The sequence below is a fragment of the Octopus bimaculoides genome, chromosome 15 (genome assembly GCF_046866305.1).
Source record: "Octopus bimaculoides isolate indiv1 chromosome 15, ASM4686630v1, whole genome shotgun sequence".
NCBI lineage: Eukaryota > Metazoa > Mollusca > Cephalopoda > Octopoda > Octopodidae > Octopus > Octopus bimaculoides.
Genome location: NC_142942.1, coordinates 41,571,417 through 41,597,916, shown reverse-complemented (window position 1 = coordinate 41,597,916; position 26,500 = coordinate 41,571,417). Strand labels below are relative to the sequence as shown.

The 26,500-nt window shown below is 38.2% G+C and overlaps 2 protein-coding genes across 3 annotated transcripts in view; both read left to right on the top strand.

Annotated features, from left to right (window-relative positions):
- Positions 1–26,500, top strand: part of LOC106873815 (four-jointed box protein 1) — a 181,698-nt gene that overhangs the window by 50,061 nt on the left and 105,137 nt on the right. The window lies entirely within an intron of this gene.
- On the top strand, positions 16,997–17,377 carry LOC149132506 (zinc finger BED domain-containing protein 5-like). The gene has a single exon (XM_089363931.1). The coding sequence runs from the start codon at positions 16,997–16,999 to the stop codon at positions 17,375–17,377; it is 381 nt and encodes a 126-aa protein (XP_089220057.1).

Sequence of the window (26,500 nt, the reverse complement as noted above, 5' to 3'; positions counted from 1 at the left end):
GAAGCGCAGTTGTTTTCTCGTTTTGTGTAGTTTTAAACACATACATCTAAGAGGAAGAGAACACGAGAAATAACGGGTGATTTTACAAACTACAACACGACGGGTGTTAAGAAACAACCTCGAGGTCAGCTTGTTGTGTTTCTTTCTACAGGTCAGCCCTCGGTGAAGTTTGTCAGTACAACAACAGAAATGAAACGAAATGCCATATCTGTAACTGTTAAGTGTGTGTGTGCGCGGGGATTATACATGTATTACCCCATTGCTTTTTTATTCATTGTGTCTCTAGTGTTATCAATGTCATATGTATGTAAAGGGTTTTAATGTATGTATGTATGTATGAAGGTACGTATGAATGAATGCGTGTGCATGTATGCAACTATGGCTGAGTGGTTAAGACTCTTGCTTCCCAACCACATGGTTCCGAGTTCAGTCCCACTGCGTAGCACCTTGGTCGAGTGTTTTTTTACTATAGCCTCATGCCAACTAAATTCTTGTGAGTGGATTTGGTAGATGGAGATAGAAAGATATATATATATATATATATATATATATATATATATATATAAACGTCGAGTTAGAATAGAGGCAGCTGATGAATAATTCCAAGTGGCTTTCTGTGTTCCTATGTGTTCGTTCCGTTGTCTGTAGTTCATTGTTCTATCGTCCTGTACCCTGATATGCATCTATATACACATGTAGATGAAAGTATATATATATATGTGTGTATACATGCATATATATTTTTTGTATTATATATGTATATATATATATATATATAATAAATCTCTGAACGAGGTATAAAGAGTAGCTGCACGACAACGTGAAGTATATGTATGCATGTATGTATGTATGTATGTATATGTATGCATATAAAAGAATATGTGTGTGTATATATAAAAGGAAATATGTAAAGGAAAATGGCAAAATAAGTTTAATATTGGTTGTCTTCTTCCTTATTACTCTCTGCGAAATAATTGGCACCTGTTATACCAGTGGCACGTATCTCTGCCATTTTTTCCCTGGTGGACAGTGTTCATATTAAAAGCTGCATAAAGAATACACCGTAATTTTATCCAATCCAAATTTACTTAATGTATACATACATGTGTGTGTGTGTGTGTGTGTGTGTGTGTACACGTACGTATATATTTCGTTTAACGTACGAGACAAAGTACGCTCAATAGATATTCTAGGGTAACTATAGTTTTACTCTCGCAGAATTGCATTCAGATGGAAACTCTGAGTAGCGACAGAGTCCATCACCAACTCCATCCGTCTGTACTCATACACACACACACACACACACACACACACACACACACGTTGTCCTTCACACGCAACTGAGTACATGTTGGTGGCAGGAAAAAGACGCCCGTTCTCATCTATGATGCTTTCACTCCAATATTTCATGCGAGCACATACCAACATTCTTCTCGACCCTCAGACCCTTGAACCAGCGCAACAAAACGTGACAGCGGGAAAGACGATGGAGCTAGATCTATTTAATCCGGAGATGGAAGCAGGGTTTATTCAAAGGATTCCTTATCGTGTCTTGTATCAACACCGTCGTGGTGAATGCACAGCTTTTTACAGATCCAACCTTTGTTGGGACATTTGCACCTAGATCAATGTTCTCAATTGGGGTCCAACTGGCCCCTGAGCGTCCATTTAAGAATTTTAGGGGTCCACGCAAGAAAATAGTAAATTAGGGATTTACAATAGTATTTTAAGGATTCCTGAAACAATCTTGCGTTAGATGTATGTATTGGTATTTATTGCATGAAACAGCTAGACTTTTTTTCTCTAATTTTACGTAGTTCAACTTAATGTGTGAAACACAAAATAAGAATTTTGGAAGAAGTTTTTCTAAAACTAGTTTTTAAACATCGAATGGCTGTGGGGGTCCACTTGAATAAAGTACTATCAAAGGAGACCATAGTTAAAAAGTGGCTGAGAACCCCTGATCTAGATAAATGCTGCCGACGTCCATCCGTTGCTGATTATTGGTTATCCAACTGAGTTAATCGTAGCTAACCTCTGTGTTTATATTTAACAACTGTTTCACTCTTAGTTGCTGTGGACGCGCCCTACAAAGTGTTTTGTGTATATAAATGTACGTGTTTTGTTTTAAGTATGTATCTGTATTTTTGTGTCTATGGTGTAGTTGCGTGTGCGTGCGTGGGATTATAATTTTTGTTTGTTTATTATTTTTCAACTGAACTTTTCTTTCTCCTCGGCGTGTGTCTGGTACGTTATCTTTAAAACAGGTGGAGATGCTTGGGGTGAGCGTAAAGTTTATTCAAAACAGATAAACATTCAAACATTTCAAGAAAGCAGTCGCCCAAACTAGGTGTGTTGTCATAGGTAGATCAGCAGACCTGAAAGTGCTGAAGGTATGGTTCGAACCACATCACTTGATTTGTCCTTTTTCGGTACAAGGGAAAGTTTAGCTTGGTATACAGCAGAGCTCAACAAGCTTTTTACAACACTGGTCGGCACACAACATATTTCTTAAAAGAAAATTCTTAGCAACAAATCGTTTTATTAGCGATACTAAATTGATGAAATCATTATATAAAATAAATATATATATATCCTTTGTTATCAGTCTCGTATTTATGTGCAAAGTTGTCTGATCTTAAATATACTTCACAGCTAAAAGTAATTCATAAAAATTACGTCATTCTGTTATTAATAAATAAGTCTTTTGCAGCTCTATATACACTTCGCATTCATTTCATCTAAAATAATATTGATTTCGAATTTTGGCACGTGGCCAGCTATTTTAGGGGAAGGGACTAGTTGATTACATTTACCCCCAGTGTTCGACTGGTACTTATTTTACTTATTTTACCGACCCCGAAAGGATGAAAGGCAAAATCGACTTTGGTGGAATATGAACTCAGAACATAAAGACGGGTGAAATACCGCTAAGCATGTCTGGCGTGCTAACGATTATGCCATCACCTTGGTTTCAAATTTTGGCACTAGGGCAGCAATTTCGGGGACGAGAGTAAGTCGATTACATTGAACCCTGTGCTCAGCAGATAGTTATTTTATCGACCCCCGAAGGAGAGAAAAGACAAAATCCAGATCAGCATAATTTGAACTCAGAAAGTAAAGGCAGGCGAAATGCCGTTAAACAGTTTTCGCGGCGTGCTAACAATCCTGTCATCTCGTCGCTGTTTCAGCAACATTACTTCACAAATCATAAACATAACCGAAAACGTAATTAGTTAATCTATAAGTCATAAGATGCTTTCTTCCATTCTAAGTTGAACGAAGACACCCACTAGAAACCAGTAATAACAAGGTGAAACTCGTCGAGCTGTTCTTCGGTTTGTCTTACAAAAAGAACACCGCAGTTAAACATAGTGTTTATTAAATGTGTGTGTGTGTGTGTGTGTGTGTGTGTGTGTGTGTGTGTATGCCTCTGCGTTTGTGCATTCCGGTGTAAAAAGGTATGTCTATCTTTGTCGTTTTACGTCAAATGTTAAGTTAGCCATTCGATAGAAATCGATTAAATAAATGCTGAAGACATAGATATTATCGACTAAAACCTTTGAAAGCAGTGCCCCAGAATGGCCGCAGACTTATCATTGAAACTTATAAAAGGTGTGTGTGTGTGTGCGTGAGAGAGAGAGAGTGAGTAAGTGTACGTGTATAAGACTACCAGTAGAAATGTTTATCTGTTTATATTTCATTCGGTAATTATAATAGCATGTACAATAATGTGTGTGCGCTAGTGTGTTTGTGTGTATATACACGTACGTAAGTTTATCAACAGAAATCGCTGTTTACAGTAGGGTGTGTAGTAGTAGTAGTAGTAGTAGTGGTAGTAGACAACTACATTATTGGTTAATGCGTTTTTTTAATTCCCTCTGATGTTTTTTTTTATCTTTATACTCGGTAAGAGATGAATAATTAATTTCTGCCAAGGACATGTTGTTTTCAACACTTCCAGAATCTTCCACTCAATATTAAGGTTTATTAAACAAATTTATAGATCGAGGAAACAATACTGAAAACCACACGATAACTAAACAAATAATAATAATAATAATAATAATAATTTTTCTCCGTTAATTGATTAACCTTAGAGAGAAGTCGACGGGGCATGCGCGAAGGATGGTGGTTTAATAAAGTTTCTAGAGTCAACCAGTCCCTGCGACTTGTCTTTAGAGGATGAAGTTTCTAGATTTATGAGGGTTGTCTCTCTAGAGTTCTAGAGTATTATATTGTGTCCTTTTATCTTCTGTAATCGGCAGTCGCATTAAGCTAATGACATGCTAGCTTCTATTGATTGGCTATTTTCAGCGTTATAATATGGGTTGTTACTTTGTTTGTTGTTTTTGTTTTTTTTACTAAGTGCTTCTCTATAAATGTCATTCCGTAACGGTGTATGATTTTCTTCCAAGCTTGGTGTTTGTGAAGTAGGGTGACAAAGTACTCATCCTGGCAAGATACAGGGATAGATTGACACATCTACTAAGACGTGTGTTAGTGTTGCCTAAATGTGTTTTATATGATTCTTTCTCTCTAGCCTATTGTTGTTGTCATATTTACCTTCTTCAACTAGGAATATCTAATTGGTATCGTTGCAGGTTCGAATATTGTGTATCCTTGGAAACATTGTTTTTAAACGGGATGCACTATTAATTGTTGTTGTTGTTGGCACTCCGTCGCTTACGACGTCGAGGGTTCCAGTTGATCCGATCAACGGAACAGCCTGCTCGTGAAATTAACGTGCAAGTGGCTGAGCACTCCACAGACACGTGTACCCTTAACGTAGTTCTCGGGGATATTCAGCGTGACATAGTGTGACAAGGCTGACCCTTTGAATTACAGACACAAAAGAAACAAGAAAGAAAGAGTGAGAGAAAGTTGTGGTGAAAGAGTACAACAGGATTCGCCACCACCCACTGCTGGAGCCTTGTGGAACTTTAGGTGTTTTCGCTCAATAAACACTCACAACGCCCGGTCTGGGAATCGAAACCGCGATCCTATGACTGCGAGTCCGCTGCCCTAACCACTGGGCCATTGCGCCTCCACTCACATGTTATCTATATATTTGTTAAATGAATATGTGTATATGTTTTAAGTCGAGCGGCTTAGTGGTTAGGGCATCCGGCTCACGATCGTAAGGTTGTGATTTCAATTCCCGTCGACGCATTTTGTCCTCGTTTACTCAGCTGGCTAAAATGAGTAGTACCTGTATTTCAAAGGGTCGGTCTTGTTACACTGTGTGTAACACTGAATCCCCCTGAGAACTACGTTAAGGTTACACGTGGAGTGCTCAGCCACTTGCACGTTAATTTCACGAGCAAGCTGTTCCGTTGATCGTATCAGCTGGGACCCTCGTCGTTGTAATCGACGGAGTGCTCCTCTATATGTGTATATGTGTTAACTACGTATAATAACACCAAAGCTGTGAGTTAGAATAGTCAGGCAACAATTCACTCATTAAGAGAGCTTTCAATGTTGACATTGTCATGATTATGCCGCCAAAAACAATAAAACCACTTGTGAATCATGAACCTAATGAGTCTATCGCTCTATACTTAAGAGGTTTTACTCATAAAATTTCATTTCAAAAATCCTTTCAAAGTTTTATCATTGTTTCCATATTCTAAAAATACATCTTGTGAGTAATAAGTAATTAGTTTTTTTTATATATATATTTTTAAAAACCTTTTATTGAAATCATGATACTAGTTAATCATTAATTTGTCATCGGTGAACGTTTTAATCGACCAAATTGTTAGTAAGAGAATTTACTCATCTGTAAATCATTGGTCGGTAAAATGCCACGGTTGAATTGATACCGGTGACGTATACTGTAGCCGCTACGATCAGCCAGAAGGAAAAGCCAGCGAAGACTCCTTTACCCAGTCGTTCAACCTGCAACAAAAAGTAGCTAAATTTTCCAGTTACACCCTATCATCATTGGAGAATGTAGCTCAAGGTCTGGGAAAAGGAAGGTTAAAGAATCGAAACTGGAAAGTCTTCGATCATATATCTATCCGTTAAGAGCCGATCTGGGGTTAAACAACTACAAGTTGAACATAAATTAACATTTTCGGTTTGATTAGAACGATATTTTATGCACCACATATTTCAAAGTTCAAGAAGTGAGGCTCATAAAAACAGGAACAAATTGACACACCATTTGAAGTAAAAGAGATACTTACATAGTTTGCGAGGAGGGTGTTTCAAATATTGATTCTCTTGTACATGCTTTTGATAAGGGTTTCACAATCTACATAAGTATGAGACTCAAAAGAGGAGTTTGCCCTGTTTCTGAACATGTATATGTTAGTTATACAGTCAACTCAAGTTGTCAGTGGTAAGCCCCGTATAGAATAAACACTATTTCTGTGTCCCATTTCATCTGGAAGCTTCGAAGCCTGAGGCAAGATAATAACTTGGAACATTGACGATAGAGTTCTCCCGTACACTAAAGGGTTTCTTTATCGCAGGTTCTGCTTGTCAGAGAAACTATTTATCTTGAAGATACCAACGGTGTCTCTCGAAAGAAAATCATAAAATGATTTCGAACTGACATTGGAGAATATTTCTTTTTGGTCATTTCAACTGACTAAACTGGTACAATAATACCAGGGAAAAGTAAAGAGAGAAAGCCTTTGCTCACAAAATTTATTCTTGGCTGAATTACTTCCTTTACATTATAGTGGTCCTTTCACATTCTAGCATCACTACAGATCACCCTGCAACGATTTCCATTCTGCGAGAGCCATCTCGGCTAATGGGAACCATGCTTACCAAAAAATATTAATGGATTGTCTTGCAAGATTAATTACACATGTGATCAATTACATCTAATTAATTACACACGTGAATCCGTGCTTATGAAACTTCAGTCGCAGATATTCAAAGCTTGTTTCCTTCGTTTGTACATTTTGATATTGAGAAAGGTGGCGAACTGGGCAGAACCATAAGCACGCAGGATATAATGCTTAGCGGTATTTCGTCTGTCTTTACGTCCCGAGTTCAAGTTCCGCCGAAGTCGACTTTGACCTTCATTCTTTTCGGGTCAATAAGATATGAACCAGTTCAACACTGGGATCGATGTAATCGACTTCTCCCCTCCCTCGAAGTTGCTGGCCCTGTGCCAAAATTTGAAACCAATACTGAGTGAGAGAGAGAAGGGAACGTGAGGGGGAGAGGTGAAAGGGAGAGAGAGGGAGAAAGGGGGGGATGAGGAGGGAGAGAGAGATAAGACCGAGGCATGAAACCTATTAAAAATAATGATTAAGACATCCACAAGACACGCTATTTCGTTTTACACTGCAACGAAGACGTGATGGTCGTAACCGGAACGCCATTTATCATAGGTTTGCTCGATTATAGAGCAGAGCTGAGACCGTGCAACAACAGCAATAACATATCCAATCATACTATCGCCAGTCAATTATCGTTCATAGAAACTAATGAGCCGAGTCTCCAGGATTCCAGACGATTTCTTTACGGTGACACACCACTGGGCAAGTGACTCCGCCCCTAATCAATGTACACACAAACGCGTGCACATATACACACTTGCACGCACGCAAGCACACACATACACGCATAGAATAATGAAGCACACAGATAAGAAATACTGCAAAAAAAATGAGGAAATATATAAAAGAATTCGAGAAGTAGACACTTAAAGATATTTCAGCTTTATGACACTTTTGGTGAGTGGGCTTCATTAAATATATTCAGATGGGGTTATAGATAGACACAGAGAGAGAAGGGGGTCAAGGGGAGAGAGACATTGAAAAGGGCCGAGAGTTTTAAAGAAAGAAGGTAAGAGATAAAGAGATACGTTTAAGTGATTGTCTTGGTAGAAACGTATGTATATACGTACGTACGTACATACGGACGGATGGACGGATGGATGGATGAATGTACGCATGTTGATCAAGAGTTAGGGAATGTAAGTAGAACGTTGAGTTGAATCTAACAACCCTCTCGAAACTTTGTGGTTGTTGTTGGTGTTTTAATTCAAAATCGTTAGCGCATTCGACAAAATGCTTACTCTTTTACTCTTACTTGTTTCAGTCATTTGACTGTAGCGATGCTGGAGCACCGCCTTTTAGTCGAGCAAATCGACCCCAGGACTTATTCTTTGTAACCCTAGTACTTATTCTATCGGTCTCTTTTGCCGAACTGCTAAGTTACGGGGACGTAAACACACCACCATCGGTTGTCAAGCGATGTTTGGGGGTGGGGGCAAGCAGACACAAAAAAATTATCACACACACACATATACGACGGGCTTCTTTCAGTTTCCGTCTACCAAATCCACTCACAAGGCTTTGGTCGGCCCGAGGCTATAGTAGAAGACACTTGCCCAAGTTGCCACGCAGTGGGAATGAAACCGGCACCATGTGGCTGGTAAGCAAGCTACTTACCACACAGCCGCGGACATTCCTTCCAGCTTTATACGTTCTGAGTTCAAATCTACGCGCCGGAGTCGACTTTGTCTGAATCCTTTCGGGGTCGATAAATTAATTACCAGTTAAACACTAGGATCGATGAAATCGAAGTACCCACCTACTCCCTCGAAATTGCTGGCCTTGTGCCAAAATTGGAAAACCATTATGAATAGGATGATTGGTAACTGCCATGTTTTGGGGGAAGAATTAGCTCTGTGAGAAGGATTTGTGTTTTAATTGCCTACCTTGAGTTCGTAAGAAGTATTGTTATAGAAAATGTGCTTTTCATATGTGAATAAAGATTGCTTTGCAGTTATATAAACACTATACTTCGTAAGTAGTCCCTATGAGTACTATTTTCTGAACTTCTTACGTTATTATTATTATCATTATTATTAAAAAAAGGTAATGTAAAAGGAGAAAGGGCTCTATACCCCTTTCTTATTTTTTCTGACCAGGCTCCCGTGGTTTTATGGGTTTTTCCACGTGTAACCTTTCCTTTTTCAAAGCGCCTCCCCCTTTGGGAGTTCCACTTATTTATTTATCTATTTATTTATATCTTTCTCCGTTTTTTTCCTCTGTTTAGACGAACTTTCCTACCTTTTCGGACAAAACCTTTTGTAACCTTCGTCCTGTCTTTGTCCTTATATGTTTTTAATTGATATTAGCCCTTGTGGCCAATAAAACGAATTAATTATTATCATCATTTATTGTCTTTGCACAACTTGCAAACGCTGGAGGTGTACTACGGTGCCAGCTGTTCCTTATCAGTGAACTAAGGTAACACCCATTATTTTCCGAGCACCATCCGGAGTATTCGAGCGGTTCCAAGCAGTGCTGTTTTCTGCAAGTGCTCCACCCTTATTGCAGCCCCTATTTGTTCCACGTACTTCACGAGATTTTTTCTCACTGTTCCCAGGCTCCGACAACTATTGCTACCAATACCACTTTTTCATCGACCACAACTGCTTAACCTCCCAAGCTAACCTGTCATATCTATCGACTTTTCTCTTTCTTCCTTATCGCATATCTTTTTGGGGCATGATATATCTATGATCTTGCTTTCTTTCTCAATTAAGACTATGTCTAGCTTCCTATTCTCTATCTCATGGTCGCACGGAATCATAAAACCCCATAGAATTTTTGCATTATCACATTCGACGATGCCTTTTGATTTATGTTCATGCCACTTTTTTGCTTTGTCAAATCCAGGATTTGTCTCTATAATAGAATGGATTATTACCCTTATTATTATTATAATTATTGTTATTATTATTATTATTATTATTATTATTATGTTTCGTATGTGTATTTCGTGTGCAAGATTCTTGATGTGGATACGTGTGTTGAAAGAAATACAATTAAACCTTGGGAGAGGCATTATGCCGGCATAATGCCTCTCCCAAGGTTTAATTGTATTATTATTATTATTATCATTATTATTATTATTATTATTATTATTATTATTATTCAGTAGCCTTATTTTTATCGTGTGCTTTCACTGCACTACCGAGCGCAGCTTTGTGTGCCTTAGGTATGTGCAGCGGTTTATTTTGGTGCTCTTATTTTCACTGTTTGAAAGTGTTTTACGTAGGATGTGTGCAGTGCCCAGTAGTGCTATTTTCTGTATGTTATATATACCTGTTATTCCTGGTGTTTTTGCTATGTATTTATCTGAATATTTTTTTTTATTATACCCAATGCGCCTACTAAATAAGGGTGTATCAGAGATCTACGTATTTTTTTCCGCCGTAGCCCCGAGTAATTTATATTTTTATTATTTGTTCAGTACTTTTAGAGATTTTATACTTGGTTTAAACGAGTTCAGATGCACTCTAGCATTTTTTCCTATTCAAACATACATGCATATGTATATATATATATATATATATATATCACGCCTCATATATTAGTGTGCGTAGGTGTGTGTGTATAAACATTAAGTTTGCTAATAATGATAAGTTGAAATTAAATTAAATGTCGAAAGTAAATTACAGTAAAAGAAATTTTTAAAATCTGTTTCTTGTTAATTGACTCACTTAAACGACAGAAAAATACCAGTTTTCATATCTCTCTCTCTCTCGCTCTCTCTCAGTATATATGTATATATATATATATATATATATATATATGCATACATATTTATACAGATATATATGGATATATGTATGTATATAAATTTTTTTTCATTATTTTGAACCGTTAATCCCTTCGCATTTCTCTCTTTCTCTTTCTCTCCCCCCTCTCTCTCTCTCTTTTTTTTTTCGTACACTCTCCATTTTTTCCTCTCAACCCTTTCTGTCGTATATCGTTGGCTCGAAACGTCAAAGACTTTTCCATTGTCTCCGAGCGTCAAACTAATACACCTGCTTGTTGTTCCCTCACCTGTCTTCGTCTTTTCTTTTTTGTGAATTTGAATTATATATATTGTGTGAGTGTGTGTGTGTGTATGTATGTGTGTGTGTGTGTGTATGTGTATACATATATATATGTATATTATGTGTGTGTGTGTATATATATACACATATACATACACAATATATATATATATATATATATATATATATACTAGCTGAATTACCTGGTAATGCCCGGAAAAGCGGGAGTTATTTCCACTTCCCGGTCCCATTACAGTTTCATGCCCTATCCCGTTCCCTATTCAGTTCCGTTTTTGCTCCGCTCCCATCTTATATCTATGTATACATTTTAGAATCAGTTAGGTGTAATTAAACCAATAAATATTTCATTAACTTTTATGGTCATAGTTTATTGCTAAAAATAGGTATTACATACTATTAATACAATTAGTGAGTGAATAAGGAACATCTCTATATTATTTTAACAAGCGAATATGCATGTAGGTAAAATAAATTTGACCTGTTATACTGGAAAAGCAGGGGTTATTCCCAATTCCCTTTACCATTACACTTTTCCATGTCCTATTCCGTTACCTGTTCAGTTCCTATCTTTATGCCCAACCCGTTGTTTATGGCAATAGTTTATTGCTAAAAATAGGCATTGCAAACTATTAATTCGATTAGTGGCTCCCTATATTATTTTAACAACCGAATATGCATCTAGTTAAAATAAATTAGATAAATAGATAGATTTACAAATACATTGACAAATAGATTTACTAATAGATTTAAAAATATATTTACAAATAGATAATTGTATGCAAAATATGAAGCAAAAAATGGTAGGGCTATACACTAGGATAATCAAAATCCAGATTATCTAAATTCTTTACCCACTCTAGTCGATTAAACTTAGTAAAAAGATCAACCTTTGCATGAGCATGGCATACCTGTGAACTCCTTTGCCGCATTAGTCGTTTGCGTGCGGTTTTAGAGCTAAGGTTTACACGCTTTCGAGGTAGCATCGCGTTCTTGTACTTCAAAGCTATTGTTTTCCTTTTGGAAAGCTGAGTAGTTCTCACAAACGTCACACGCTGTTTACATGAAGGAGTGCATAGTTGAGCCTTACAGAAGCCTCATTTAATTTGTATCTGTAGATGTATTATTGATTTGTAAACACATGCTACAGCCCCCATTAGAGGGCCCATTATAGGTTTTTATTGAAATCTAATTAGCCTATAATTCAACTGGATGTTAGTTTAACATGTATGCGAAGTTTCGTCAAGATTGGTTCACTTGGGTAGCAAGACGGTAGCAGACAGATAGACAGCAGACAGAAATTGCTATTTATGTATACGATATATATATATATATATATATATATATATATATATATACACATAGGCGCTTCCCAAAAACATGGTTCCCATTGCTTGTCACCTTAGGCAAGTGTCTTCTGTTAAAACGTTGTGCGTAGATATGGTAAACGGAAACTGAAAGAAGCCTGTCCTCTATATACCCATAGCCATCTCTACATATATGTATGTCTGTATGTGTGTGTGTGTGTGAGTGTGTGTGTGTGCATGTTTTTGTGTCTGTGTTTGACCCCAGTACGGATCGACAACCGATGCTGATATGTTTACGTACCCGTAGCTTAGTGTTCGGCAAAAGAGATCGATAGAGTAAGTATCAGGCTTAACAGAATAATAATAATGATAATAAGTACTGGGGTTGATTCATTCGACTAAAATTTCTTCAAGGTGGGGCCTCAGCATGGCCGCAGTCTAATAACTGAAATACGTAAGCGATAAAAGATAAAAAATTTATATATACATATATATGCGTACGCAGGTACTGGCTCACACACACGCCCGCATACATTCTATAGTACACAATAGTATTGAAAGAAAACACTTTTAACACGCCAATAATTTATTAATCGAGCTAGTTGCTCATAAGGCGTTGTATAATGCAAATCAGTCTACCCTGTCCACGTAAGCTCTTAGTCATAGTTGGTTTATAAGCAATGTTTCTGGGGATGGATTTCATCGCTGAAGAAATCCCAACACAAAATGAAAACTAATCTGTCGATTCCTCTTTTTTTTTTCTTTTTTTTTTTTCTCCTCTAATATATCGCATATGTAGAGAGAAAGAGACCCTCTTCTTTCATGAATGACCATGGTATTGCATCTAAGATGTTCCCCTCTGAGGCACAATTCCGGGCAAGGTTGTTTATGGAAGACCAGCAGTCACCCATGCATACCAGCCTCCCCTCTTCACGCCACCGATGTTATCCAGGAAAAAGGCAAAGGCCGATAGAGCTTGGCACCAGTGACGTCGCAACTCATTTCTACAGCTGAATGAACTGAGGCAACGTGATATAAAGTGACTTGTTCAAAGAACACAACACACAACACGGTCCGGGAATCGAATTCACTACCTCATGATTGTGAGCCAGACGCTCTAACCACAGAGCCACGCGCCTTCATATTTTTACATCTTTCTATTACATGCAATTGTGGATATAATCTATGGATATATTCTCTGTTAGGGAATAACTAACTTATTTATATCATTCGCTTGTTTATACTATTGCACGAAGTTTGATTTTTCGTTTCAATGAGCTCTTTGCTTGATCATTTGACACAAAAGAAATGTTTTTATTATAATTGTGATATATTTCGTGCGCAATATTTGCATGTTAACACATTCATTCAACATACATGAGCTGAAAACAATGATGCATATTTGTCATACAGTATTTTGTACAAGTTTATTTTCTACTTTTTATTTCTTTTCTGTTTTTCTATTATTTTCTGTTTGTATTTGTACGTATTTATGCATTTGCACACACACACACACACACACACGTACACGAAGCACTTATATATGTCACAGTTGCCCGCTGCTGCTGTTGATTTATAGGTCTACACTGGATGCCTATTGAACCGGTGGGCCGCCAGGGCAATTATCAACTGTTTTGAAGGGGACACCGGGAGTTGTTAAAGTGTTATATTTAGACTGAACCCTTCTCCCCACACACACATACCCTCCTCCCTCTCACCAGCCCCCCCTTGCCCTTCTGTCACCGCTCTCCGCCTACTGACCTTCTAATCTTCGGCATTTTCCTCACCTCACCTATCACACCTCCTCTCACAACGTCACTACTGTCAACTCTTACCTCTATCTCACTTCCCTAACTACCACCATCACCACCACCATCACTCTTTCCTCCACCTCCTACTCTTTTTATTCACCTGTTCTACCTACTCCCCATTCTTTCTCCTCCTCCTACCATCACCACCGCTACCACCACATCTTAATTATTTTCGCCCTCTTTCATCTCTCTGCTATCAACAGTTACCATCAACATCTCCTTCCTCACCACCTCACCGCCAACACTACGTTCATTCAGCTAACCAGCCAACCAACCAGCCAACCAGCCAGCCAGCCAGCCAGCCAGTCGGCCAGCCAGCCAGTCGGTCAGCCAGCTATGCAACCAAATTACCGACCAACCTAAACGCCAGCCTGCTCCCTCACCACCATCCAACCAATCAGCTTCAGTATTAATAAGCTGAATGAATTATTTAAAACTATTTAAGTCATTTCAAATTCTGAGCCATCTTTCCAAAGTTGTCCACGGTCACCAATCATTTAACCACCGCCGCCGCCACATTCACCATCACGACGACCACAACGACCATCACCACCACGTTGTTGGCACTCCGTCGCTTACGACGTCGAGGGTTCCAATTGATCCGATCAATGAAACAGCCTGCTCGCGAAATTAACGTGCAAGTGGCTGAGCACTCCACAGACACGTGTACCCTTAACGTAGTTCTCGGGGATATTCAGCGTGACACAGTGTGACAAGGCTGGCCCTTTTGAATTACAGGCACAACAGAAACAGGAACTAAGAGTGAGATAAAGTTGCAGTGGAAGAGTACAGCAAGGTTCGCCACCATCCCCTCGTGGAGCGTTAGGTGTTTTTGCTCAATAAACACTCACAACGCCCGGTCTGGGAATCGAAACCACGATCCTATGACCGCGAGTCCGCTGCCTTAACCACTGGGCCATTGCGCCTCCCACCACCACGACCTTATAAAACTGACACTTGCGTGAGCCTCTATGCGGTCGCTTGATCTGCTAAAACTAGCAGATAAATGTCACCGGGTGCAGCCCTTCACTTTGCGGCCCCGTCCCCGGGTCCCAAGCCAATACAGGCTTGTGCATCAGGCCCAAAAGTGCCGTCCTCATAATAGTGCCATGCGGAGCGGGCTGCACCCTTCCTAACTCTGCCACTGTTCAAGACCTGATAGTTAATGGTGAAATGAATTTGCTTATTGGTTACTAATCATATTCTTTTACTTGTTTCAGTTATTTGACTACGGCCATGCTGGAGCACCGCACTGAAGGATTTAGTCGAACACATTGACCACCAAGACTTATTTCTTAAGCCGAGCACTTATTCTATCGGCACCTTTTGCCGAACCGCTAAGTTACAAAGACGTAAACATACGAACACCGGTTATGAAGTGGTGATGGCAGGTGGGGATACAAAAAAGACACCCCCACCCCCACACACACAGAAGGCTATAACAGAAGACTCTCGCCACAGTTGCCACGCAGTGGGGACTGAACCCGGAACCATGTGGTTGGGAAGCAAGGTACTTATCACACAACCACGCCTCACGCCTGCGCCTATATATATATATATATATATATATACATACACTTACATGCATACATACATGTGTGTGCATATTCTGTGCCTATGTTTTTGCATGCGTGTGTGTGCGCGCGTGCGCGCGCGCGTGCGTGAATGACACGAAGAAGAATGGAGGACTATGTATTTTCTTTCTTCATAATTTGTAATCCATAATTCGCTCACGCGCAACTCTGATGAGCTGGCGTTATGTAATACAATGACGTGTTAATTCTGCACTGAATTCGATCCATAATTAATCAACAACACTATTACATAGAGCTGGAAAATCAACACTAGTTCACTCTCGTCAAAGCGACCACAATGCCAAGACATGCGCGCGTGTGTGCGTTCGAAATGGATTTTCAATTTGCATTCACTTTCAAATATATCGTTTCTGTAAGAAATGCTTTCGCTTCTTACAATGCAAACACAATAGCTTAACAAATGAGGCTGTTCTGTAATTAAACCTAGAAATCTGTAACAACGACAATAAGTGACTTTTCAGCAGTTACGCATTTGCTTCGCTTACTCAAGAGTATTTTGGAATTTTCCCGAATTGCTTTGCTTTTATTATCAGTTTCATATAAATTTGTATCCAACGCTAAAAACATGTCCAAAGTTAGCCAAAAATAAAAAGCGTGTATTAAGATACAGCTGATCTCATTGGGGACATGCTAATATTCTTATCTATGTTTCTATAAAGAAAAAACAATGCTGTGAACGTCCATCTAGACCAGTGGTTCCCAAACTATGAGTCGCGACCCACTGATGGGTGGCGAACGGAATCCTAGTGGGTCGCAAAAAGTTATAAAATTACGCATTAGCTTTGATTAACTGCTGTCTATCGAGATAGTTCAAGACTCATGTTTTCAATACCAGACTGGTTGTTTTATCAAGCAGTAGGCATTTTTTCACGAACTTAACAAATCAGAGGTGGTCATTTTCTCAAGTTATTTATTCGTACGTAATCGTAAAAAGGAAATGTCGCGCTATTTGAGAAGTTGTGCGAAGAGATGGGAAGCGATCATAAATCCTTTCTTTTGTACACAGAAATACGATGGCTCTCGAAGGGAAAAGTGCTAACAAGACTTGCAGAACTCCGTGAAGAAGTAACTATATTTCTGGAAGGTAAAAGCGATTTTGCGAAATATTTGCGCGACAAAGAATTCGTTCTGAGGTTTACGTATTTGGCAGATATTTTTTCGAAATTAAACGAACTGAATTTGTACTTACAAGGAACAGAAGGTATCAGTATATTCACAATTCATGAGAAAATTCGAGGTTTTATGAAAAAAACTTGTCCTCTGGAAAAATCGTATTAACAACCAAAATTATGACCGTTTTGAAACATTTGAAACCTTTGTAATGGAGAATGAAGCAAAAGTTGATGATGGTATAATCATTGAGATATCTGAACACTTGAATAAGCTAAAAGAAAGTTTTGAATTTTATTTTCATGAAGAGATGAATACTATGCAACAGAAAAGATGGATTATGAACCCCTTTTTCAACCTGACGTGACGACTGGAATATCAACAAAAGCCGATGAGGAACTTATCGATTTATCCCAAGACCCTTCCTTGAAAATGACCTTCAACACCCGAAAATTGGTACAGTTCTGGGCGTCTCTTCAAACCCTGTACCCAATCATTTCCACCGAAGCATTAAAAGTACTTCTCCCTTTCGCGTCGTCTTATAATTGTGAAGCTGGATTTTCAGCAGTGGTTGGGATTAAAAGAAGCAAATTTCGAAATAAACTGCAGCTCTCAAATTCTTTACGGCTGAAACTATCACGCATTGAACATGATGTTAATTCTATTAATGAACGTAGCACGACACAGGCTCATCCTTCTCACAGGCCTCAATGAAAATGTAATCTGAAATAAATTTGTTTCTTTCATTAATGTTTTTACCCAGTAGATTTAAGTGGGTCGCCACAAACTGGTGTCATAAATAGTGGGTCGCGTCTCTAAAAAGTTTGGGAACCACTGATCTAGACTAAATGAACACTCCCTATATTTTGAGGAAGTATTTATTATGATTACCAAAGCGATGACTTTAGGTGGGACTTCTATTCCGATGTTTAACTTTAATTTCCGCACTCGTGTGTAGTGAAATCATTTCCTATCCGCAACGTTTTTTTCTTAAACTTATCTTTTGATTTTTCTGATAAACAAATATTTTTTTTTCTCTCAGATCAGTGAAAGTAATCTGCGTGGAGATTCCCAGCAGGGTAGATGTGGCCTGCGAGGAGGCATATGTTGTGCAGACCTTATCTAGGTCCTCCTGACTCATAGCATAGAAAATAGATAAATAAAAAAGTGGGGGTTAAAAAACAAAAAGGAAACGCAGGACCACTATTGCAGAACGCGCCCCTGAGGTGATTTCTGCCAACCATATTGCCAATTTTATGAAGAACTCTTTGGACGTCAAAGTACCACAACGTAAACATCACACATAGAGGGAACTACTACATGGTAACTAGCCTTACTAGAAATAACAACTAAACCTCACTTAAATCTAATCTTACCGTCTTAAAATAAAAAATACAATAACTAGAATATATAGTCTCTGATATATAAAAATTCGAGATAGTCATGGCTGGAACGCCTTTGATCTGCTCAATCGAAAATGACCTCAGGATAATTAATTTCATCATTGATAATAACAGCAACATAACAAGGCATTTGCTCGACTTATTAGAAATAACACCCAAATCTTTCTCAATTATTACCCTATCGTTTAAAAAAAAGAAGTACAATGCAGTTCCTGATGTATATAAAGACAGGGTGGCCATATCCAGAATACCTTGGCTTACAAGCTACGCTTTATGCGGGTAGAAATGAGACCGAACAACAGTGTCTTCTATATTAATATCTTAGGAAGAATAAAACGCAGAGTTCGTCTCTGCGGGATTTGAACTCGTAACAAAAAGGTTCGTGAATGCTGGTGGCATCCTATCCAATATTCTAATAATTCTACCAATTCATTGTTTAAAGAAAAGACACATATCATAGTTCCTTAAGTCTTAAGGTGGAGAGGAGACGTAAGTTACTTCAGAATTGGGTGACAGTAAGCAATAATTGAATATAACTGGTAATAGCGTTTGAATTAAAACGTCTTTCAAATGCACACACACACACACACACACACATATTTATACATGCATGCATACATACATACATACTGTAATATGCTCGGTCAAGGAATCGTGGTAAAATGCAGTTGGTTAGTCTCGTGCATAAACACGGCTCGTATAGAAAATATGAATGGATCGATAATTGATCAATAAAGTTTATAAATCAACACATCAAATACACCTCGTCCCATATCGTGATTAGACTGAAAATTCCAATAAGATGACGTACGCCTAGATAACTTCATTTCGAAAGCAAAAAACATTGCTAATTGTAAATAGAAAGAATGGTAGTCGAGTAATACAGCTGCTTCAAAAGTATATTGGGAGCATCTCATGGAAAATCACGGATTTCTCATAAGCGTCCGGTGCACTTTTTCTTCAGATACACGCGACTGTTCATTTGAAAGTAATCTGCCATAACGGAAAATGCAAAAGAAAGCTCGGCTTGCAGAAGAAAAGAGTGGGGGTTTTCTTTCTTTTTTTTTTATACCTTGTTTTAAAGTCCGGCTGAGGGGAAACTACCAGAATCTATGCTAGACTTAGACTACAGACTTGTTACGGTTGTCTCTACAGATTCTCTATAGAAATTATAGCCAGCACTGATTTTCTTACGACGTTTCGTGTCTGAGGCGTCCGATGTAAGCAACAGTAATAAGAAGAAAATCTGTAGAAACAACCTTAACAAGTCATGTAATCGCACTACTAACACAGCAGAACACGGTATTAACTTATAAAAACATTTAATATACTTTGTAGCATATTATGGTTGCATAACGAAATACCGTGTCCCTACAAGTAATTAGACTACAGAGGCTGGGTCCTGTGACTAAACATGCAGACCACTGGTGTAGGGTGGTAATAACTAGCCCGCGTATAATGGCCCTAGGTTACACCAAATGGGTATATATTGACTTTATCGGTATACACATCGTTACTGTAGTCTGCATACTGATCAAAAATGTCTATACTAACTGATAGTGAAAAGATTCTATATGACGACTATCCTCGGTCGAGTTGAAGACGGAACGAAGGTGATTGGATAGAAAATTAAAATAATAAAGGTTTTCCGGTTTGTGGTTTGGGTGGAAGGAAACGTTCTTCTGTTCTAATGTAACATCTAAAATATCAGCTGTTTCAAGATCATTACTAAATGTGACTCTCTGACCTATATTCTTAAAAAGTTTTGTAATTGTTTTCCTAAACCTTTCAATCTTAATATTACTACATCCATGGACATAGAGAAGAGAGTGTCATCTCTATGAAGACAGCCTAAGAATTGGGGAAAATCGTGAAGTAAGCAATGTAAAATGTATACACCGGTGAGGTGTTTAACGTGGGCAGAGTCGATAGATCCCATAGGAATGTCGAAGTCATTTTGAGTGTCCTTTCTAGTCCATAGCTCCCCATCAAACTTGATAACAATGCGACGGGCTGTGAGAATAGTATCTATCTCTTTTCAAGTAAGATCAAAGTTTTTTCATTTCAAATAGAAGTAATCTGTTTAGTAAAACACTACAATAATAGTGTTTGCGCGTACGCATGTTTGTGTGTGTGTTTATATATATATATACTTTGTTCGTTGTAGTATATGTATATATATACACTAACTTTGTTCATTGTTAATTTTTTAAAATTGAAGGCGTAAACGGCTGAGAAACACTGATATATATATATATATTCATCGATACAAAGGGAGATCTTCTATGCGCTTGCTCAAATAGTAACCAAAATCTCGCTCAAACCTCCACTACTGTCATAGAAAAAGAGCGGTTGTAGTTTGTTGTCTGTTGATTTTTGCTATCTCGTCAATATGAAACTCCGCACTACATCTAACCTATTAACTATCCACAAATACATTGCTTAAATAGTTTAGCGGTGTAACTTAAATAGTTTAGCGGTTTAACACAATCGGATAAACCAGTTTACCATTCTGAGTCACAACGTATACAAGAAGTAAAATGCTTTCGATCAGGAAATATTTCACCTTACTACATGTACTGCGTTCTCTGATTTCGTTTGTGTAAATTCAAACAAATAAGGCGCAATGGCCCATTGGTTAGGGCAGCGGACTCGTGATTGGAGGATCGCGGTTTCGATTCTCAGACCGGGCGCTGTGTGTTTATTGAGCGAAAACACCTAAAGCTCCATGAGGTTCCGGCAGGGGATGGTGGCGACCCCTGTTGTACTCTTTCGCCCCAACTTTCTCTCACTCTTTCTTCCTGTTTCCTGAGTAACGCTGCGATGGACTGGCGTCCCGTCCAGCTAGGGGGGAAACACATACGCCATAGAAACCGGGCTCATAAGCTTGGCTAGGCTTTAAAAGGGCGAGAAAAAAGAAAAAATAATTCAAATAAATAAACTAATACACGCACACACTCACACACACACACACACAAGTGTGTGTGTGTGTGTGTGTTAGAAAGTCCCTATACTGCAAGGTGCAAAGAAATAAGTGACAACAAAAACGAAGCAATAAAAATGGTTTACTTTTACCTAATATTTCAGCTTTAAAATATCCTTAACAAGGGAAATAAAATGGAGAATAAGCCTAGCACTGATTTGCACAAATATGCGCGCCGACTGTTCTTTTAAAATGTGTGTGTGTGTGTGTGTGTGTGTGTATGAGCGAATATATGGGCGCGTGCGTGTTTGGAACTGAATCTGAAGCTATGCAGTTGCAAACTAATTTCTTAACCACAGACATCTACACACTATACACCCACGCGCACGCACACATACACGGCACACATACACAGAGAAAGATAGACAAACAGATATATCAATCTTTTGTCGGACGAACGAAATATTTTTATCTAGAAATTTTAGTAAATCTTTGGAAGCTAAACATTGTTCTACAAATTCTCTAGCGATGTTTCGCGTCACTTTCGTTGATTTCCACCAAATATTAATATATCCACTTGTAGCATTTGTAAGATGAGATAAGAGAGAAGTCGATGAATAATATTATTTATTAATTTTCTCGGTAAAAAGAACCGATACAATTCTGTTCAATATTAATCTAAATCAATATCTTATTAGTGATGGCTTACAAAGATTGAAAAAAAAAAACAGACAAACGGTGCAGGAATTATGTCAACATTAAGCATTTGTTGAATTATATATACATTACAGGATAGATATCACTTTGGTACTTTATATATTGCAACGAAAGTCGGTCTTTTGACGAGAGCTTGGCTCTTATAAAATATATCCTGAATAATTGCGAGTCGATCAATAAGCTTCTACGTGATTACTCGTCATACTTAGATATTGCAGCCTAATGTATATATTTGTGTGTACATTATATATATATATATGTATATATATATATATATATATATATATATATATATATATATATAAAGGGTAGCAAAACTATATTTTGTTATACTACCAGTGGCCTAGCATGTAAAAAAGTCAATAGACAACATATTCCATATAAAGTATAAGAGAAATTACCCACAACAGGTAACTTCTACACGCGAGAAGGAAGTCAAAAACGACCGAAAACCACAAAGTAAAACATTTCAAAGGAGAGAGAAAATAAAAACTTTTACCTTATTTCTTATGGTTAGACCTACAGGTTTCTGATTTTTTAGTAAGTAAAGTAATTTACTAGGCAAATCGTCTTCAGTAACCAACCGTCAAGGAATTATTGTCTATTTACAAGACAGGACGCCATAAGAACATGTCTTCCCGAATATACATTCTACCTTTCCCATAATCCACTGCGCAGACGCAGTTTCCGTCGGCAGAGAATGAAAAAAATGCCGAAACGAACTTTGAAATGCTAATATTAAATACTTGAGTATATATATAAATAAAAAGGGTAGCAAAACTATATTTTATTTATATATATACTCAAGTATTTAATATTAGCATTTCAAAGTTCGTTTCGGCATTTTTTCATTCTCTGCCGACGGAAACTGCGTCTGCGCAGTGGATTATGGGAAAAGTAGAATGTATATTCGGGAAGACACGTTCTTATGGCGTCCTGCCTTGTAAATATACGTTAATTCCTTGACGATTGGTTATTGAAGACGATTTGCCTAGTAAATTACTTTACTTACTAAAAAATCAGAAACCTATAGGTCTAACCATAAGAAATAAGGTAAAAGTTTTTATTTTCTCTCCCCTTTGAAATGTTTTACTTTGTGATTCTCTGTCGTTTTTGACTGCCTTCTAGCATGTAGAAGTTACCTGTTATAGGTAATTTCTCTCATGCTTTATATGGTGTATATATATATATATATATATATATATATATATATTCGCCATGATAGATCGCTAGCCACTACAGATTTTTTATTTTCTCTCCTTGTTTCTTTCAGTGTTCCTTTCTGTGGAAGAGCGTAGGCTCAAAACGTTAAAGACTTTTTCACTTCCCGTGCGTTAAACTAATACATCTGTTGGTTGTCTAAACCACCTGTCTTCCTCTTTTGTTTTTTTTCTTTTTGTGTCTAAATTCTCTCTCTCTCTCTCTCTCTATATATATATATATATATATATATATATTGCTAGAAAAGATAATACAACAGAAGAAAGAAAGAGATATTATGTAAATAGAGGAATTAATCTGTAAATATGTGACAATTATTCGGTAGCCATGATAAAACTCCGAGTTTCGGATGTCGGGCCAGATATCTGGCCATCGAAAAAATGCTATGAAAATGGCCAGATAACTGAAGACATGGTGGCGTGGGTTTCAGCCCCAACATCCGAAACTCGGAGTTTTATCATGGCTACCGAATAATTGTCACATATTATTTACAGGTATATATATATGTGTGTGTGTGTGTGTGTGTGTTTGTGTGTGTGTGCGCGAGCGAACTTTAGGTCAGTTACAATATCTTTGTGGCATATTACAACATTTAAAGGAATACTCACTGCAGTTACCGTGGAGAAAAGAATCTATCTTATGTGTAAAAATATCACAGCTGCCCAGTCTTGCCCCACAGTCGGACTCCCGGACGCAGGGTTTCTAGCTCTTAAGTCGTTATCAATGGGAAATACCAAAGAGGGGTAATTCTGGGTAGATTTAACGCAATGGCTTTCGCTAAAACATAGTCAACGACATTGACTGATTAGCGCTATGAAACCGCAGGTAGTGTGTGTGTGTGCGTGTGCATTCGTGTGTGCGTACCATTTACGATGTTCCTTCACAGAGTATTAGTTGACCCGGCGCTATGGCACGAGACACTTGCCTAAGTTGCTGTGCAATGGAACTGAACCCGAAGCCATGCGGTTGCAAAGCGAGTTTCTTAACCACAGACATGTACACACGTATATACGCCCGCGCACAAACACACACTCACACACATATACACACACACACACGCGCGCATATATACATACGCACCTATAAATCTTTCTATATACCTGTATACATATACACATTATGCATGTACGTATATATGCATATAATTATGTATATATATATGTATGTATGCATGTATATGCATGTACGTGTATATCTATGCTTGTATGTATGTATATGCACATATATGTGTGTATGTACGTATATATATATATATGTGTGTGTGTGTGTATGTACGTATATATATATATATATGTGTGTGTGTGTATGTACGTATATATATATATATGTGTGTGTGTGTGTGTATGTACGTATATATATATATGTATGAATGTATGTACGTATGTATGTACCTATGTAGGGATATGTAAGTATGTATATGTATGTATATTTGTTCTGAAGGCCTCCTTTACCCACTAAAGAATAAAATATACGCAAAAAAAAAAAAGAAGATAAAAACTAAAAGCCTCTCTGCTTTCTTTGCTGCAGTTTAAAAGACAAAATCGAGTCTGAAATGAAATCTGTGTTTTCAGGCTGGAGCATATAAACAATGTTTGCCATGTAAGACACTCCGCATAGCAGAAATGTGTTGTAGGCCATTGACAAGGACTGGGTGGTCGGTTATATTATGACAAGATTTGCTAACATACAGATGAGAGGAGAATATGGTAGTGGAGACGGTAGCGGCGGCAGCAGTGATGGTAGTGGTGGGTCTGGGTGTTTGGAGAGAGGTAAGGCAAGAAGGAATATGAAAACCCTGTGTGTGTATTGGTGAAAGTACTAGGTATTTGGCGTCGGTGTTGTGTTTAGTTTAGTTCCGGCTGGTTCCGTCAATCATCGGTTAGCCATCAGACGTCGTTGGCTGAAATGAAAAAAAAGTTTGCAGTTTTTCTTCTGCTTAAACGTAAGTCAAAAAAGACGAAGCAAATCTTAAAAGAAGCTTGCTTCCCAACCTCCTTGTTCCGGATTCAATCCCACTGCGTGGCAACTTGGGCAAGTGACTTCTACTATAGCCTCAGGTCGAGAAAAACCTCGTTAGTGGATTTAGTAGATGGAAACTGAAAGAAGCCTGTTGTGTATATATATATATATGAGGGGTTGCTGAAAAGTTCCTGGCTTTGTGTAAAAGAAAATACAGGTGGATCAGTTAATTATGACTTTATTCAACACATTCCATTCTCAGATTCATAGACTTATTGCAGCGATCCTTCAATTTTTCTAAGCCTTGCAAAAGAACTTGGAAGTTTGGGCCTCCGACCAGGCCCTTTGTGACACACTTAAAGCCAGGGTCTTTTCAGTACCCTCTTGCATATATATATATATATATATATATATATATATATATGCATGTATGTATGTATACGTATGTATGTCTTTACATCTGTGTCCCCCCCCCACCGCTTGACAACCGGTGAAACAGACAGATAGAATAAGTACCAGACTTTCAAAAAAAAAAAAAAAAAATACAAGTTCTGGAGTCGATTCATTCGACTAAAAATTCTTCAAGGTGGTGCCCCAGCATGGCCGTAGTCTAATGACTGAAACAAATAAGAAGTAAAAAGGACGAAGAACCTCGTCGAGATTGAATTCGCCTTTCGAGATCGATAGAACAAGGCTTCATTCGAACATCGTGGCTGGTGTAATCGATAAACCCCTCCCCACAAAATTTGAAACCATTATCATTGTTCCTGCTCCTGTTGTTGTTGTTGTTGTTGTTGTTGTTGTTATAAAAGAATTACTATCGCGTCGGACAAAATGCTTAACGGCGTTTCTTCCGGTTCTTTATGTTCTGAGTTCAAATTCCGCCGAAGTCGACTTTGCTTTTCGTCCTTTCAGGGTTCGATATAATGAAGTACCAGTGAAACGCTGGGATCTATTTAACGGATCAGTCAACATCCTCCTCCCACCACCACCATCAAATGGCTGGCCTTGTGTCTAAATTAGAAAGGCCATTATTAAAAAATTATCCTTATTAATAATCAGCGCTATTATCGTCGCCTCCGTTGTCATCATCACCACAACCACCACCTCCACTACTACCACCGCTACTATCATCACCATCATCATCATCACCATCGCCATCATCATCGTCATCATCTTCGTCATCACCATTGGCTTCCTGGCTGTTTTCCTTTGCTTTCACTCGATGATCCTTACTTTTCAACTTGTCTACTCTCTCCTCCTCCTCCTCCTTTCTTTATCCATCGTCTCAATGTCTTCATCTTCCTCCTCCTCCTCTTTATCCCCCATCTTTACCTCTTCCCCTATCATAACTTTCTATTTTGACCCAACTTAACTAACCTTTGACTGTCTTAATATATATCACCCCACCTCCGCACCCATCCATCATTCATTTCCTGCTTGTCTATCTGTCTCTCTCTGTCTGTCTGTCTCTGTCACTCTGTCTATCTGTCTCTGTCACTCTGTCTCGCTGTTTCCCACTATCACCGCAAACGAGCCAGAATTATTAATTTTGTTATTTTTATCTCCGCCCTCATTGGCATCAAATCCCTCCACCCAACCACCCTCCACCCA